We start from the raw sequence: 17,778 nt of genomic DNA on the forward strand, positions 1-17,778 counted from the left end.
TGGTTCAAGGTCCAGAACCTTCATGGAAACCATCAACACATATTCTGTTAGCGTGAGCGTATGGTAGCAGGTCTAGGTAAAAGAGTGCATCCCTATGGAGTTTGCCAGAAGTATTTCCTAAAAACTGTGTGTGAACTGAATTTTTATATATATAATCACTTCATGGAAACCAGGGCAGCATTCTTCAGAGGCCAGTCATTCCAAGGTCACCTTCACCATCATTATCGTATCTATACAGTCCCTGTTCACTGGTCTGCTTAATGTTTTTATTTAAATCAAACCACTTTTGATTTAAATTTATATTATAAAAATAATTATATCACTTCTCTATACGTCAAAGTGGAATCACTTGCTAGTCAATAAAAAGAAAATAAGTATATCAAATTCCCTCTACTGGGACTTCCCTGGTGGTCCAGTGGTTAAGAATCCACCTTCCAATGCAGGGGACACAGGTTCGATCCCTGGTCGGGGAACTAGCTCGATCGCTGGTCAAGGAACTAAGATCCCACGTGCCACGGGGCAACTAAGCCCGCACACCACAACTAGAGAGCCCGCGCGCTGCAACGAAAGATCCCACATGCCGCAACTAAGACCCAATGCAGCCAAAAATTAATTAATTAATTAATTTTTTAAAAAAATTCCCTCTACTGGTACCCCCGGAAAGTTCCAAGCCTAAGGCCTGCCTTCTCTTTGTTGCAAGGGGAAATTCGACACTTTTAGAGAAGTATTTATCATAAACTGGTATTGAAATAAGACTCTTCTCTGATAAATGAATAGAAAGATCATTGGAATAAGAACAATTTTCTTTGTGATCCCATCATCTTCAAGTACCCACAAAACCATCTCCTCTATCCCCAGTAGTATCGTTACAGACTTTGAGAAACCAAGTAGTTGCTTTGCAAAACTAGGCTTACTCGATGAACGCACCCATAATTTGTCCATTTGGGGGCAAGCATTCTGGTCTGTTCAGTTTTCTGGAAGAGGTGGTATTATAAAGTTTCCTTCTAACTCCAAGACTCTACCATGAACATAAAATTACTACATGTGTGTGTGTGTTCACAGTAAAATATATATGTAAAATTAACATTTTTTAAATGTTATGTGATTCCAACCATATGATATCTTGGAAAAGGCAAAACTATGGCAACAGCATAAAGATCAGTGGTTGCCAGGGGTTAGGAGGAAGGGAAGGATGAACGAGAGAAGCGCAGAGGATTTTTAGGGCGGTGGAACGATTCATGATGTAGGATACATCATGGTGAAGACGTGTCATTATGCATTTATCTACACCCACAGAGTCTAGGGACTGCCCTGGCGGTCCAGTGCTTAGGACTCCACGCTTCTACTGCACCACGCTTCCACTGCAGGGGGCACGGGTTCCATCCCTAGTCAGGGAAATAAGATCCCACAAGCTGCATGGCACAGTCAAAAAAAAAACAACTCAGAGTCTACAACTCCAAGAGTGAACCCTGACGCAAACTACGAACTCTGGGTGATGATGTGTCAATGTAGGTTCAACAACGGTAATAAATGTCCCACTCTGGGGGGCGATGCTGGGAGCAGGAGAAGCTGTACATGCAGGGGGACAGAGGGTATACAGGAACTCTCTGTACTTTCCACTCAACTTTACTATGAACCTTAAACTGCTCCAAAAAATAAAATCAATTGTAAAACTTTTTAAATATGTCTGGGTATTTCTATGTATACACATTCCCTCCTCCTTCATTTTTTTTAACTGTACCCATTCCTGCAACTTTCTGATTTTGAATTAACTCTTCAGAATGAGTAGAAACGTCTGTAAAATCTCTTTGGAAAACAGCAGAGATTGGCACAATACTGTAGATCAATGATATTGCAATAAAAAATAAAAAATCTCTTTGGAAAACAGTCTTGAACATGTGTACTCCTCAAGCCAGTTCTGAGTCCAAAAGCCCATCACCTAGTGGGGATTTCTTTCTCACTCCGGTTTTATGACAATAAAATGCAACCCAATTGACCATAAATCATTTTTTAAAGGGGGAGAGGGGAATTCTCAAAAAGTTAAGTAAAAATTAGATCATTTTGAAAAGGGGTGGAGGGAATCCTTATCCCGCCTTCTGTACCTCCCACCCACCCAGTGACAGAAGGCATCCCCTGAACATACTGAGGACAGTAAGACAATGAGGGTGTGGCATCAGGGCTGAATTAATGCCTATTCCATGACGTCACTGTTCCACCAAGAGCTCAGGATAAAAAAATTACCCTGAGGAAAAAAAAGAAAAGGGTGGCTTTGGTATTTTATCAGCAAAAATTTTCTACTCAAACCCATTCCTTGCACCGCAAACAGATTAACTACTACCTAATTCTTGCTCTTATCACCGTAGCTTCCAAAAATACGATGGCAAAGGATACACACAGTTTGCTAGATATACACTTAGGTGTGTGGGTCTTACCTATGTCTTAGTGTAGATGCCTATTGGACATAAGAATTACCCCTGAGAAAAGTTAACATGCAAGCTTAGGTGCAGGTAAAAATGTCCATCTGATTTCATACTTATTTCACACTTGTCCCCTCACTTACCATAACCCTGTCTATGATATTCCCTTCCTAACACAGAGCTAGTCACTCACGGGCACACAAACCGATACACCTGGATGTCTGAGTTCTACCCAAAGGCTCCACTGAAATTGACTTCCATTCGTCATACAAATGTACTCCCTCCAAAATCAGCATAAAACCGGATATCCGGGGGAAGGGCATGGGTGGTGGTGGGGGGGGAAACAAATATAAAAGCCAGCTCCAACCAGTGAGACAGAGGTTGTAAAAATTAATGAGAATAATTGTTGTGAATTCTCACTTTTGAAAAAAAAAAAAAACCCTCTCGAGGGCCAAAAGTCTTAATTATGTCTCTCTCTTAGGGGTTCATTTCCTGGTCCCAAGCAGAAGGCTCGTACCTCATAAATACAAGCTCCATACACAATGATTTAAGCAGGACGAAAATGCCTTTTAATGGCAAAGTAAGTTAATATCGGGGGAGAGACGTGCTTGCATACAAAGCCATTGTCGCAAAAGCAGTGAAATGAAATGCCCACGTGATCTTTCTGTAACACCTAAATATTTCTAGGGATTGCTCTGGGAGCTGCTGACAACTAGCGCAAACCTTCCAAAAACATGTTTCACAGAGTGAACAGTCGCTGGGGAAGAGTCGAGCGTTTAAGTATCTTTTTCAAGCTGTCAACCATCTGAGGGAATAACTCCCAAATCCAGCTTGGGATCCCAGCTGGGCTCAGGAAATATGTCGTGTCGTTGGAACCCCGTGGTATACAGGTGTGTGACAGCAGTGTAAGAAATGAACCCGGTCACGTACCTGCCTCCACCTGGTACCTGGTACCTGCCTCCAAATCAGTCTGGAGGCACTAAGCCCTTTGGACCCAAAATGGGTGGCTCGTATTTCTCCAGATTGTCCTGGCAATTTAATCTCATAGACTGCTTTTCTTTCCCTGCGCAATTATCCAAAGCGTAACGCTGGGCAAAGAGTCCTTGGATTGAAAATGCAACCACGGAATGAAGCAACTAAACCACAAAGACTAACATTTGTAGTTGTGTTTCAACCACAGTAATAAGAAGTTATTTAAAAATCTCAGTCTTTCAGATTCTGAAATAGGGTAGGCAAAGAGTTTTCCAACACGTGTGTTTTGGATGGAGTTGCCCCGTTAATAAACTGATCAGCTAAGTAGTCGATCAATGGAATCATCACTAACACTGTGCTGATTCTGTACCAGGTTCTGCACAAAACACATTCCACGGATTATCTCATTGTAATCCCCACAAAGACAATAACAAAAAAAACAAAAAATAAATTCTCTTCTTATCCCCATTTTACAGACGGGGAAAACTGAGTTAAATCATTTGCCCAAGTCAAATGGGTTTGAACCCAGGCAGTCTGCCTGCAGATTCTCATCCTAACCCTACAGGAGAGTGAGGAACAGCTCAGGTGGCTTCTACCCATGAAGCCAGGAGTCTCAACATCCCGTTCAGGTGGGACAATAAAGTAACAAAACAGAGTCCACAAACCACACTCAACCTGACCCGCTTATTTAAGTCACACATCACATATCCATGCGAGGAATGTCTGCATGGGCCTGGATTCTACTGGAAAAATCCATTGCTTTAGACTTCCTCCTGACAAAGAAAATAGGTGTCTTTGGTACTCAATAACTAAATACTGGGGAAAACCTCATATTGGGGAGAGTGATTGAAAGTGCTCTCCTATGAAATCCCTCTTCTGGATGTCAGGCTGGCTAAAAAGACCTATATGTACAGCACAACCAGGCTCCCTGGCCCAACCAATGAAGAAAATCAGTAATTCCTGTGTGATCCTCAAATACAGCTATATCCATCACTCAACTGACCATGGTCATCATTTCATGATATAGGTAAGTCAAAGCATGATGCTATATACCTGAAACTCAAACAGTACGTATGTCAATTATACCCCAATAAAACTGGGAAAAAAACAAAAACAAAACACATATATCCAAATACATACTTGGAGACCCACGTTTTGAGACCCATGAGTGTTTAGATACACAATCTCCTAGATTGTGTTCAAAACTCACACATACACACCCCATTGGACAGGCACTCCACACACACAGATCACCAAATATATTCACTGGAGAAGACTTTTTTTTTTATATAGAAATCTAGGGGATGTGGAGTATGTTCCTAAGTGGCTACAGTGATAGTTTCATGGGTATACACATATGTCAAGCTTAGCGAATCGAATACATCAAATAGTGCCGTTTACTGTATGAGAGTTATGCCTCAATAAAGCTATAAACAGAGAAAGCATGCGTGGTCCCCCAGATCTACCCACTCCTGATGGACCCCTAAGATCTTTACTACATAGAACTTAGGAATTTCCCCCAAAAGACCTGAACACCCACGTGTTTCCTTTACAGATCACTTTCATGTGTCTATCACTTCCTGTCCTCTGTGGATGAACATGGGTTTCCTTGGCAGAAAAAAAAAAAATCCCACAGATTTTTGGACCCCCTGTCGGGACTAGCAGGCTCTAAGCGTACATATATATGAGGAACTGAGCATCCTGGTTGCTATGTTTTCCTTTTTTTTTTTTTTTCCGCCCTGTGGCCATCACCACAAAGCTAAACATAGGTTTACAACAGCCATGGAGGAAACAGGTTTCTAGCAGCCAATCTCAAATTAGCCTGAAACAGTGCTGGAACTTTCAGGACACTTGACCTTACTTTTCCGCTCTTATTGGTTCAACGAGTGGGAAGAACTTAGAAAAAAAAAAAGAATCCTTCTTTCCCTGTAAAAAGTAATTGTGTGGCGTGGGGGGAGGGGGGGAGTGAGTTTTCTGCTGAAAGGAGGCTCTTCTCTCAAGGCCTGGGATCCCAGACAGGCCGTGTGGCCTGGACGTGACCATCCATCACAGCTTGCCTTGGTCACTGACAATCTGAATTTGGAGATTACCCACAGCATTTCGTTACTGCCCTTGCTTCATGGGGGCAGGGGGCGGGGGGGCGATTAACCAACACACAGACTGCATGAAATGACCTTCAAGAGGTGACTGGAGGCTTTAGGGTGCTAAGCCCATCTCTCACCCTACCCTGGCCTCTCCTGCCTGGCTCCACAGTCCATATAACTTCCCTCCACCCCACTTTTCCCTTGCAGGTTGGGGAGGGATAGGAGCTGTGGAGGGGGAGGGGCCCCCATCCCCACGTCCATCTGGGTAAGTCATCCACATGGCCCGCCCTCACTGATCCCATGTGGACCCCCTACTTTCCCCTCCCACAGCCCTCTAACCCCAAGTCACTTCATAATACTCCCAACCGTCCACAATCCCACAGCGGCAGCGGCCTCTCCCCAGCCCCTATATCTTGCCTTTCCTGATTCCAGATCTTTCCGTAATGAGGCTTAGGAATCATTCAGTCCTGCCCTCCCCCCCCAATAAAATGAATCCACGTGCACTCAGGTTTCTAAAGAACAGACATGAACCATGACGAGTCAAGACAAGCCCTTTCTCCTGGGCAAGAATAGAAGATACTCCCCCCCAACCTGCAGTGATGGGGCTCCCTGTTCCAACATCACGGTCAAGCCTTGAATGGCCCAAATCGGGGCCTGGATTTCGAACGGCGTGGAGGTCTGACAGTGACACAATCCACCTGCGACATCCCACCTCTATACCACACTACAGCCACCAAATGATGCATTGGTCGCGTGCATGCCTCCCCTCGCCAAGCTGTATTTTTGCAGGATCATATTTAAGTCCCCAGAGCTTTGATCCAGGCAGCTGGTGACACAGGTTACTCAGTTTTTGCTTTTGTTTTAAGCAATGCCAACCTTGCTTTAGTATGTGGTCCAGGGTCAGTGATCGCTGAAACAATTAAGGAAGCATCTGGGAAAACCCAAGCTCAAGGTTTCCGGCAACTTTGCCACCTGCCCCGACTGGAACTGAAATGCATCCAAAGGGCAGAGTGGAGGAGGGAAGGAGACTGACCCCCCACAGAAAAAGTGGTCCCAGGAAGGGTAGCACCACATCCCCACCCAAGAGCACGGAGCCGGCCAATACGGGGACCTTTCTTCTCACTGATCACTTCACGACTGCAGCGAGATGCCTCCTTGTTACATTTGAGTCCCGAGCATTGATACCACGTGGTCACCTATGGTTTGATAATTTCGTTTCTATCTGGGCTGTGTGTGTGTGTGTATGTGTGACTTTCGTGCCAACCGCATGAATGTAGTACAAACAGCTGTGATCCTTAGTCTGCAGCTCTGTCCCTGCCCCGGCCCACTGAAGCAGAAGTTGGTGCCCACCGTGCGGAGGAATAAAGGTGCCCATAAAGCCACTGCGATTCATGCCAAAAAGCGGGCGGCCCCAGGCCCACCGGTTCCTGGGTACTGGGCTCACCTTGTGGTTCTGGTAGGAAGTCACCGCAATAAACGCCGTCTCAGGAAAGACGTGGGTACAGAACGCAGTATTTTTTGAGCCAAATCCATTATTTTCGTCCGCTTTCACGATGTGTAATCTTGGCTGGTATTTGTGCATGGAATTTAGAATAATCTAAAAATAATAAAGAAAATGAGATTGTAAGAAAAATCAAACCCCTTTGTTTCCATAAAGCCCCACTCTCCACCCCAAAATTACGTTCCTTATATAGGCTCTCGGAGAAAAGGTCCCATTTTTTTCTCCTGTTTTTGAAAAGAAGCCAGTGATTTCATTAAAAAGAAACATTTCAAAAATGACAATTTCCATATGAAAGAGCCAGGGTAATATTCCAGGAATCTACCCAGAGCACACACAGCAGTAAATCAGAATGCTTAATAAAGTTAGTTTAATAAATTAACTCCCTGCGTAGGGCATGTCCCCCCCCAGCGGGAGTGATGCAAGTTTGGGGCAAGGAATTGGTACCCGCCTCGAGGAAGCCTGGGCAAAAATTTTGGAATGAAAGGACAGCAGAAACAAATAAACAAACATATATATATATATATATATATATATAAAAATAACTAGCCCTGCCCAAGAAAAAAAGGCTCAAAGAGATGCAAAAGAAGAGACCAAGCATTTGCAGAACTGGAAGAAATATCAGAGGAAAAAGAGAGGAAAATGGTGGGAAGGGGGAGACTCTAGGGTGTGAGTTGGGTGGGAGGGAAGCACCCACCCCACCCACCCCACCCCTAACATCAAACAGGGGTCTGGTTGCCCTTGAGATTCCCTGTCTCCAACTTCACAGTATTTCAGGATCCGCCACCGGAATTATCCCCAGACCTGAATTCCGCCACCGGAGTTATCCCCAGACAGCACTGTGGCATTTGCTTTGGGGGGAATATTTCTCTCCTTCCTTTCTATCTTCTCCATGTCTTTGGGGGGGGGTCCCAGGGGCTAGTGGGGGGGTCTCACGGTTGCAGCTCTTCTTACAGACACCATTGTGAATATCAGGAGGGGGTGTGCAGTCATCACACTCTTGCTGGAGCGGAACTTTCCGGAGAAGATGCGCATCTTTACTAAAAACAACTGAGTTTGTTGTTCTTTTGGCGCCGTGCTTTTGATGCTCCCGGGAAGCTGGTAACGCTAATATCTCTCAAAACGTCCTGATCTATACCCACCGAATGGGCGAACTGCCGCGTTTCACGAGCTGAAAAATCTGGCCTGCTTTTACCCCAGGACCGCAAACTGAGCGGCGGAGGTAGTCTCAGTGTCTTTGATTGGATGACCCTGGGGCAGGGTTCTCGGGCCAACCCTTGAAACCGACCTGGAGGAGGGGGAGGGGAGCGCGGCCCGACTAGGCCGGGGGAGGGGCGAAAAGCTCGGGACCCCGCGGCTCCCCGACCCCGGGCCGCGCGGCTCTAATCTCCGGCCGCCGCGGCCCGGCCGCCTCCCTGACCGATAGCGACGCCGGCCGGGGCGGCGTGGCGACAGAGAGACGCAGCGGGGCCCTGCGGGCCGGCGCGGCCACCATCCCGGCTTAGCCAAATTGCTTTGACGGCTGGGGACAGTGTGGAGACATCAGCGCGAGGGCGATCTAAATGGCCCTTAATTTCATTAGGGCGGCTCTGGACTCAAAGTCCGGAGTTTGGGGTGGGAATGCGTGGCAACTGGGCAGTCCGGAGCGGCTCAGAGCACCGCGCCCTCCTCCGCGGAACTGGAAGGACTTGAAACTCACAGGGGCGCCCAGGGCTCGGGACCGTGCGCGCGCCTTCCCCGGGGGTCCACCCCAAAGGCACACCCGGGCTGCAGAGGGAAAGTTAAGGAGCCCAGACCAAGGTGCCACGGAGGCCCAGCCTCCAGAAGGACGCGGTCCTGGGAGATGCACGCAGGACCTTTACAAAATGGTCCCTTCTCTCCCCAGCGCTTAACCTAAAGCATCCGCAGGGACAGCAGGTACACCGTCAGCCAGCCAACACCCACGCAAGGTGGAGGTCACGTCTGCGCTGGGATGCACCCCGAGCTGGCCGCTGCAGGCAAAACACCGTGGTTGAAACGCAAAGGAGGCCCGGCATTTTGCCTAGAAATGCACCCCCCCCCAGCCCCTTTCCTCTCCCTTCCTACAGCGTAGAAGGGGAATAGGCCTTCCTTCTCTCTTCTCCAGTGGTCAACAGTCCGACCTCACACCAACCACGTGTACAGTGGCATTGAGCGCATCAGTGGAGGGCCCTGGTCTCCTTCCCACCACAGACTCAGTGCTTCAGCCCTAAGGCCCCACAAGAACGGATTTCTCATTTGGACCTTCACAAACTGTCCTCCCTCCGGATCAAATGCATTTGTACCCCGTCCCCTCACGTCCCCAAACTGGGAACCCTGTGTGTTGATTCTCCAAAGTGGCAGGATGCAGGTCACTTCTGCAATTAGAGAGACCTGGCCTCAAATCCCTGTTCCCAAATACAAGCTGTGTGACCTCAGGCAGGTAACCTCCCCTCCCCCGGACTCCATATAAAGGCTGTGTATTTCCACCCTCCTCTCTAGGCTGCTATGAGGATCAAATGCCCTAAGACGAACCGGCCTCCTTGTTTGGTGGAATCATCAAACTAAGGGTTGCAAACTCTGAATTCAGAGACTGCGTTCTGTCCCGGTGATTATTTCCAATGAAGAGATTTAGGGACATTTTCCCTCAAATCAGTGTTCTGTTCATTTGTTTTTCTTTGGGGGAAGAGAGGATGATACCCTATAGAGAATCTACTAGAAGTTACACATTCTCTTGGAGGGTGGGGGACTGCACACTCAAGATCCTGCAGTTTCAGGGAGCTCATCAGGCCCCTCTCTCTCGGGGCCAGTCCAGACTCCAGGTGTAGGACCCTGATCTTGGTCTGCCCACTCTGGGCATGGTGGGAGGAGGGGGGAAAGCTGGAAGTTGGGAAAAAAACAGATAAACCCAAGAGCGTCGAGCTAAAAGGGGCAGGAGTACCGGAGTTCGCCTCTGGTGGGTTGGTTTCCCCATCTGTAAAAGAGGAAGCAGGGGGCCTCAGGTCTCCCTTTCAGCCGGAACATCCCCATAATATGGCAGGATTTGCAAGGAGGTAGGTAAGGTATACAGCTCCCATCGTGGTCCAGCCTCTGCAGTCTGTGCTGAGTACCTGCCGAGCTAGAGGGCCCATGTTTTCTGCAGGACTGAAACACTACTCCCCACCCCTAATCACAGATGGGGCTGAACGAACAGGAATTCCAGGCCCAGAATGAGCTGCCTTAGTCACCCCATGACCCCTGTCCCTCAGCAAAGGCAGGTGGGTGGGGTACTGGTAGCAGGGATGCAGGGTGAGAGCCCCAGGCCAGGAGACCTAGGGGGCTCGATCGCCAGCCACCCAGGAAAGACACACCCAGAGCGTGGACTAGTGGACCACAGGGAGGACTGCAAAGGGGAGATGTCTGGGTAGGAGAGAGGTGGAGAGAGCCAGGAAGAATTAGAAGGTGTGAGAAATAAGAGAAATGGAAAGAGGAGAGAAAGGGGAAGAGAAAGGAAGGCCAGGTCAAGAAGGGAGAGAGAGTAAAAGACCAAGGCAGGTGAAATGGAGCAAAGAAGGAAGCATGGGTGGGCGTGAGGAACGAAGAAGAGAGAGACAGTCCTGGAGAAGAGGGAGAGGAGAGTCAGGTGAGGAAGAGAAGGTGTGAACCTGAAGATACGAGGAAGAGCTGCACGAGGTACTCACATGCCCAAATGGGTCCAGGTGGTTGTTGGTGAGCTTGAGTTTCTGGAAGGAGACGAGCTGCCGCATCCAATGCGCCCCAGTGGCCGGCGAGTCCGGGTGCACGTAGAGGCGGCCCGGCATGGCGGGCTCCGCTTTGCCCGTCACAGACCTAGACCAAGGAGAGGCGCCACCCCGCCTAGACTTAGTGCACCGTGGTGCCGGCTGGTTCTTGAGCAAAGCAACGGCTGCCGACTACGAGAATGATCTGGAAATGGCCTGACCCTCAGGTCTTGCTTGGGCATCTGCAATGCCAGACGCGCAGAAAGCCTGGAGCTGGTGTCCAGGCGAGCGCTCCCACCACCACCGCCGCCCGGCTCTTTCTCCTTCCACCTAATTCCTCCCCCAGCACCAAGGGCGCCGTGGGGAGCCTCGCAGCGTCTCTCTGCCCACGAACAACTGGCGGGTACTGGAAGCCTGGATGTGCAAAAAAGTCTCGGGAACACTCCTTGAGGGCTTTCCAAAGGGGCTTCGTCTTCAAGCCTCTGCACTCTTGGCAGCCGCGGGAGCAACGTACCCAAGGAATGCGCCTCTCCTCTCTTGCCTGTTTAACTCAAATACCCCGGACTGATTTTGCAATTTCATAAAAAAGGCATGTTCAAAGCAGGTAACTCATAAAAAATAACTGTTAATGGTTTATGCCCCCAGAAATAGCTCCAACGCTTGGTAACAACACCCTTTTTAAAAATCCACAACCCTCCGGTGCGGCAACAGACATCGGCACTTTACTTCCTCTGATCCTCAGTTTTCTCGTTTATAAAATGGGGGCTAATGGCTGCTCTTTTTTTTCTCAGGGTGAGGTCAGGAGGATGCAGCGGAAGGGGTTAGCAAAAACCTCTAGCACACAGTAGGAGCTCAAAACAATGTTTATTGGTTCAGTGGGGAGAGGGAAGTTCGCTCTGCACGGTCCTCCCTGCCTTCCCCGCCAGCCGCTACGGTGCCTACCATTTATTATCTGCGAACTTGTATCTGTGGTCGTCGGCGGGAACGATGTCCATAAGAAGAATGTACTTCGTTTTGGGATTAAGGCCGGTCACCTTCACTTTGTAACTGGGAAACATCCGCCTAGGACAGACGAGGAGGAGACACAGAGGCAGAGGGAATTAATGCAAACATTCTGAAGAGCGCGTCCACAAATTTTAATGGAAGAATCGATCGTGGACGAGAAACGCGGCCCCTGCTCCGCTCTTGCCAAGATCCATCCCAGGTTTCCCTCCAAGTTATGGGGAGGAGAAAGGCCAAGAGATGAGAAAGCAGGCTGGGACTATACCATCTACAAGAGGAAATAGAAAGCAGAAGGCGAGGACTTCTACAGACTGGTTTCGAGGAAGTCCTGAAAGGGACCCCTCATTTCAACTCTTGCTAAAGACTCTTTTCAGAACCAGACACCTACTTTTTAAATTTGGGGTCAGGAAAAGGCTTGTTTAAAAAAAAAAAAAAAAAGGAAAAGAAAAAAGTTGGCTTCCTCCGCCCAGCCAGGTGCTTTGGCCGCTCTGAGCAGCGCTGCGCGTCACGTGGGCACCCAAGTGGGTGCTCCCTGGGGCTGCCCGCGCGTGGGTGCCCACGGCACGTCCCGGCTTCACTCCGCCCCCAGGATACAGCTCGGTGCGTGACCTCTGACACGAGTGTCGCGCAGGAATTTCTCCCTAAATGCCCCCACCGCATCTCCGAGGCGCCTGGCACTCCTCCTTAGAGAGTCCAAACGCTTTGGCCCTCCTCAAAGAAATTTAGTTTCGGAAGGAACCGGGCCGTGCGCGAGGATCTGGTGCTTGGAAGGAGGTTCCGCCGCCCCGCGTGTGCCGCGCCCGGCTCCCTCTCCGCGCACAGGCGCACTCCCCGTCTCCATCCGGCCTCGGGAGGAGGGCGCCCCGGAAAGCAAGCCTTCCCAAGGCCGCCCGGGGCGCAAGGACCAGTTGCTGGAACCTGGCTCGCTCAGGGATGGCGGGAAGGGGTGGCTGAGTGGAGACCTCTCCCTCTGGCCTTGGAGCCTCGCCTCGCGGTGTTTATCTGCCCGAGCGAGCGCGCCTGGAGGCGGAGGCGCCGGAGGCTTCGCAGGCCTTTTATAGTTAAATCCCGTTGGCTCAGGCTTGGGAGGGAAAAAGGAGGCCCCGGCCGCCCTTTCCTTCCTCGGCGGAATGGGAAGAGGACCTGAGTTCTTTGGTATAAACAGAACGCGCCTCCTGTTCGCTCGGGCCGAGCGGGGGGGCACACGTTGTTTAATTTCAAATAATAATAAATGTCACTGTTGTCAGTTTATTGCGAGAGGCTTGGGCTGCAGAAGCGGTGGGCGTCTGGCGAGGCGGCTCCACCCGCCCCTTTCACACACTCGGTGGCTTCGGCCTACCGGATGCTCGGCTTCACACGCCTGCTGTGCGCAGACTGGGACTTTCTGCCCTCAGGGACGCGGAGGGCCAGTCCAGCACCGGTAGGGACGTGGCGGGGTTGTCCCCGCACCCGGGCGCACTCAGACGCCGAGATACCGAGTTGCACGACCCTCCTACCCCCTCCCGCAGAAGTCTCGCATTTCTAGCTAAAACTGTGAGCTTTTAAGAGGAACTCCGGGGTGAGTGTCTTGATGAAACGGCCGTGTTTATCGGTGTCTGTATATAGAGCCCGGCGTAGCCCGGTTCCCTTTCAAAGGCTTCGCCTGCTTTCTATAAACAATGAAAGAGGTAGCGAATACATTCAACGATTCCGAGTTTGGCGATCGGGTGGGACTCTGGAACCGCTCCAAGGTCAGGGAGGGTGGGAAGGAGGGTCTGGGCCAGGAATCAAGTCTGAGATCCCATGAAACCCAAACCCCGTCTCATCTCTGTGTGTCTCTGCAACTCTCTGTTCTCCCGTTGGCTCTCCCACCTCATCCCTCCTTCTCTTATTACTAATCCATCCAGAGAGCACAGCCTCCCAAGCTCTTGCTTCTTCTTATATACGAGGTGGAAGAAACGCCCAGGTCCCTGAGTTGAATCTTTCAGGCTTTTCCCCTCACAATGGGAGATCACTGGAGGAATTCACCGTTCTCCTCTTTAACCAGAATAGGGTCAAATGAAATATATTCATATTCGCTCGCTCTCGCTCTGTCTCTCCCCCCCACCTCTGGTTCTATTCTCCCCTTTTACTGGTCTCCCACACCTTTCTTAGTCTCTCCCACAAGTTTCCTGTACCTTCTCCACAGAGGTGACCATCTCACCTGCCAGCCTTGGTTATGATCATTTCCGTGCCCACTTCGTGGAATTTCAGCCACAGTTCTCTTTCATGGAGAAACACCTTAATCCCTTCCATGCCCTAGAAGAAGGAGAGGAAAAGTCAATGAGCCTTCCCTCCCCAAACTCCCCCAAAACAAAGAGCTTTCTCTTCCTTCCCCCTCGAGCCAGTGGGCTCATAGGCTGAAAACGGCCCCCAACCCACGGCAGCACTGTCTGGGCTCCGGAACAGCCCCTGCCCTGTGTATGCTCTCTCCCGGGCAGGTCTTAACCCCACAGTGCAGAGCTGTCTCCTTCTAATGCCACCAACACAAGGCTAGCGAAAAAAAACCCAGCCATCAGGGTGTTCCAGTATGTGCATGGGGAGGACGGGGCTGAGAAAAAAATGGGACCAATCCCCATCCGCTTTAGCCAAGGGGCAGCTAAAAGGAAAAAAAGAAACCCAACCTCAATCCTGAAAAACCCACCCAGGATATTCTTATGCAGACACCCAGATGTCCACACGAAAAGAGACAGACGTGCACTGTATATATGCGTGTTTATTCTCACCATGGCAGTGCATAGGTAGACACAGGTGAAATATAAAATTTTAAATATTTATATAATAGGTTTCCACAATCCCAAACAAAAATTAATTCTCAAATGTCTCTATTAACATACGTCCTAGGCCTTCCTCGCATCCAGCTTCGTTCATTTCAAGTTGTTTGGATTATGGGCAAAGCGATTTAACATTTCTACCTTCAACTACAAGTTATTTTACAAAACCCATACCCAAAAAATTACATACAAAGTCTTCGTTTCGCAATAATCTGTAAATGTCTAACAAGTACATTTGTTTTCCCCTGAAAGAAAACCTCTTAAGTTTCTGAAAACGCGTGCCCACTGTCTCACTACAGATATACGCGCATCTTCCTGAGATTGTGAAGGGCAAAGGAGAGAGACAATGAAAAAGCCAGGAAGGACATCTAAATTCCAAAGAAGGGTTTTAGCTGTGTGCAAATATCTTTTCTGGTCAAGACACCCCGCTTCCAGCCCTCTGACACCCCATTCCAAAACCATCAAGGTCTGCGGACGACGCCTTGAGCGCCCAGGGCGCCGGGGGTGAAGGGCACAGGGCGAGAGGCGAGGCTTCACGCTCGGCTCGGGCCCAGCTTCCAGCCAGGCGAGCCCGGGCTCCCCGCGCCCTCCCGGCCCAGCCGTGCGTGCTCCCCGCCGCCGGCCCCGCGGAGCCAGCCCACCAGGCCCCGGCCGCCAGACAAACGGTGCAGCGCGCGAGGTTGCGCGGTGGCGCGGAGGAGGCGGGAGGAGGCGAAGGCTACGAAAGATCTGAAGAGGGGTCAAGCCATCGCTCATGCCGGCCTGAAGCGGCCGCTGACCCGACCCTTAGTGAGGCGTTCAAGCCGAGTTTACACCTAGTGCAGCAGGAAAGAAATGATCTGGGCCATTGTTCGCTGGCCCCAAACAGCCGGATCTTTGAGGCTCCCCTAACAACTTCAATGTATTTCAAAAATCCTCTGGCCGTAAAGATAATCGTCACAATAAAGTGGATGGGACTATACTGGCATTTAGGGAGGCACGGCAGAGAAGGGTGGAATTGAGCAAGGATGAAAAGAAAAGGGGCAGATCATGGGCACTGCCCGCCCCCCTTGCCCAAACACTCGAAAGAGGGGCTTTGGTTCCTGCAAAGGGCCCCGAGGCCCTTCTTACCTGCTGGGTGAAGGCGGCCTGCGGGGACGACGGGGACTTGCTGGGGGCCCCTAGCGCGCTCTCGGGTTTTGAGTCACAGGGTAGATCCTTGGAGTCTGGTTCCAGGGGTGTGTGAGCCAGGCCAAAGCCCTCGTCTGCGTCGGCCATGGTGAGCCCGGGGCCCTGTGACCGCTCGGGGTCCTGCTCTGAGGACGAGAAGGAAAGAGAAAGACAGATGGCGGGGGACGGGGGGCGGGGGCGCAGAGGAAGAAAAAGAGAAGGTTGGAAGCACAGTTCTGGTGACAGGAGGGGGCAGTGACTAGGCTGCCACCCGCAGTTTCCAGCTACCAGCGCCTCCGTCCCCAGCTGAAGGAAGCTGCAGAAGGTCCCGTTATGATTATCATTACTATTACTTTAAGACCACGCACAGCCTCTTGCGAAAGACCCGCGTCACAGCGGGAGGAGGCGAGGCCCGCATCTCCCCTTCGCAGGCTCCCCCGCGATAAGCGAGCTGCCCGTCAAATTTGTCTGGACTTCTGGGAGAGCCAATAAAGATAAGGCCTGGGTATTTTTGGAAGCCATTGGGTACGAACCAAAAACAAAACAAAACACAAACCCGGTGCCCTTCTGAGATTTTTTTTTTCTTCATCAAATTACAAGAGGCCAGCAGAGCCCTGTTTATGAAAACTCACAAGAAGAATATTTTTCTGCAGCAGGCAAAATGCCTGAAAGAACCCGCCTCTCGCAAAAACCAAAAACATAGGAAAGGAAAGAGCTGGAGATCCAGAAACCAGGTCTTGAGAATTCACGTTCATCTTCTATCAGTCACAGGCCTTGAAATGAAAAGTCCTTTAACATTGAGTCCTCCCCTTTTCCCCAACCGTAAGCAACATGAAAAGTAGAAAGGAGCCAAACAGAAAGGGCAGGAAAGCGGCGGCGCAGCGGTTCGGAGGGCGGCGCGCGGCTGGGTGCCGGAGGCCAGCGCTGGGGGCGCGTTCTCCTCGTTTTCTCGGCTCTCCAGCCCGAGACGGGCATTTTGTCGAGCGGCCTGGCCGAGAGGAGCTTCTCCGAGCTTCCGTCGGGCCTGGCTCGCTGGAACTGCAGGCCCAAGCTCGGGGTTGGCGACGCCAGAGTGGTGCCCGGATAAATCCTGGGCTTCCGGCGTTGAACCGGCCACTGAGGTCCGACACAACTTGCAGAATGGCCCGGGGTTACAGGCATGTGAGGTTGGAACACACAAAATAACAGCTGCAGAACGGTTCAAGCCTGGAGGAGCCTGCCTCCTGCTCTGATCTCCTTCCAACATCCTCTACGTTCCCAAGTAGGGATTTCCTCCCTCAAAAGCCGGGAAGACTGGGAAGGAGGCGCAAGAAATGCATCCCCCCTCCCCCAAATCTTAGCAGTCGCTTGGGCAAAAGGCTGGATCCCACCCCGGGTCTGCAGTGGCCGGAGACCCAGAAATGGTGCCAAGGAGAAGACCAGCTTCTGAGGCCCGACTCCCACCCAAGCCGCCTCTTGCACCACGCCCTTGGGGTTTGGGGGAGGCGGTGATAGGAGCCCCCGAAGCCTGCTCATAACAAAAGAAAGTGGGGCTGGCGTGCCCCACGTGCGCTTCCATTTCACCGCCGGCCACAGGGACAATCCCACCGCGAGCCCTGGCCGGGGTCCCGGGGAGCTCGGGGCTGGCGGGGCCGAACGAGATGCGGCTTGACAGAACCGGGCCGCGCGTCCTGCAAACCTCAACGCCTCTCCCCCAGCCCCGGCCGCCTCCTCGGCTCCACACGCCGGGCAGCTCCGGGCCGCGCAAAATCTCCGCGAGCCGGGCCCTGCAAAATCCGAGGCCAGGCTTCGAGTGCCGCGTTCCGCGCCTCCCTGAGCCGCTCGGCCGGCGGGCTGCCTCCCCAGCCTCCCGGGCCATCTGCGGAACTGTTACCTCGCTCGGTGAAGCCGGTGCATTCACTGCATCCCTTCTGGCTCCTAGCAGGGAAGCCGGCGGCGAGGCGGGGGCGCGGGCATGGTGGCTCCGGGGTCTATGGGGGGGGACTGCTTCCCCAGACCAGCGGCTACCGCTGCCTACAAAGGAGGACCCACCGCGGGAGCCTCGGCAGTGACTGCCCACAATTCAACACACACCTCCTCCGCTTGCGCTCGCGCTCCCTAAAGACTTCCAAGTCGTCAGGCGCCAGAAGGGCTCCGAAGGAAGCAAAA

General features: G+C 51.3%; 1 protein-coding gene across 1 annotated transcript in view; it reads right to left on the reverse strand.

The window, feature by feature from the left end:
- Nucleotides 1–17,525, reverse strand: part of TBX5 (T-box transcription factor 5) — a 44,171-nt gene extending 26,646 nt beyond the window's left edge. Inside the window, exons 1-6 of the mRNA XM_030860938.3 lie at nt 17,504–17,525; nt 15,592–15,776; nt 13,872–13,966; nt 11,630–11,749; nt 10,649–10,796; nt 6,918–7,070 (exon numbers count right to left, since the gene is read on the reverse strand). Of these exons, the coding sequence (XP_030716798.1) occupies nt 6,918–7,070; nt 10,649–10,796; nt 11,630–11,749; nt 13,872–13,966; nt 15,592–15,738 (663 nt within the window). The 5' untranslated portion in view covers nt 15,739–15,776; nt 17,504–17,525. The remainder of the gene's footprint in view (nt 1–6,917; nt 7,071–10,648; nt 10,797–11,629; nt 11,750–13,871; nt 13,967–15,591; nt 15,777–17,503) is intronic.
- Nucleotides 17,526–17,778: the final 253 nt, after the last annotated feature.

Source organism: Globicephala melas, chromosome 13 (genome assembly GCF_963455315.2).
Source record: "Globicephala melas chromosome 13, mGloMel1.2, whole genome shotgun sequence".
In the NCBI taxonomy this organism is placed as follows: Eukaryota; Metazoa; Chordata; class Mammalia; order Artiodactyla; family Delphinidae; genus Globicephala; species Globicephala melas.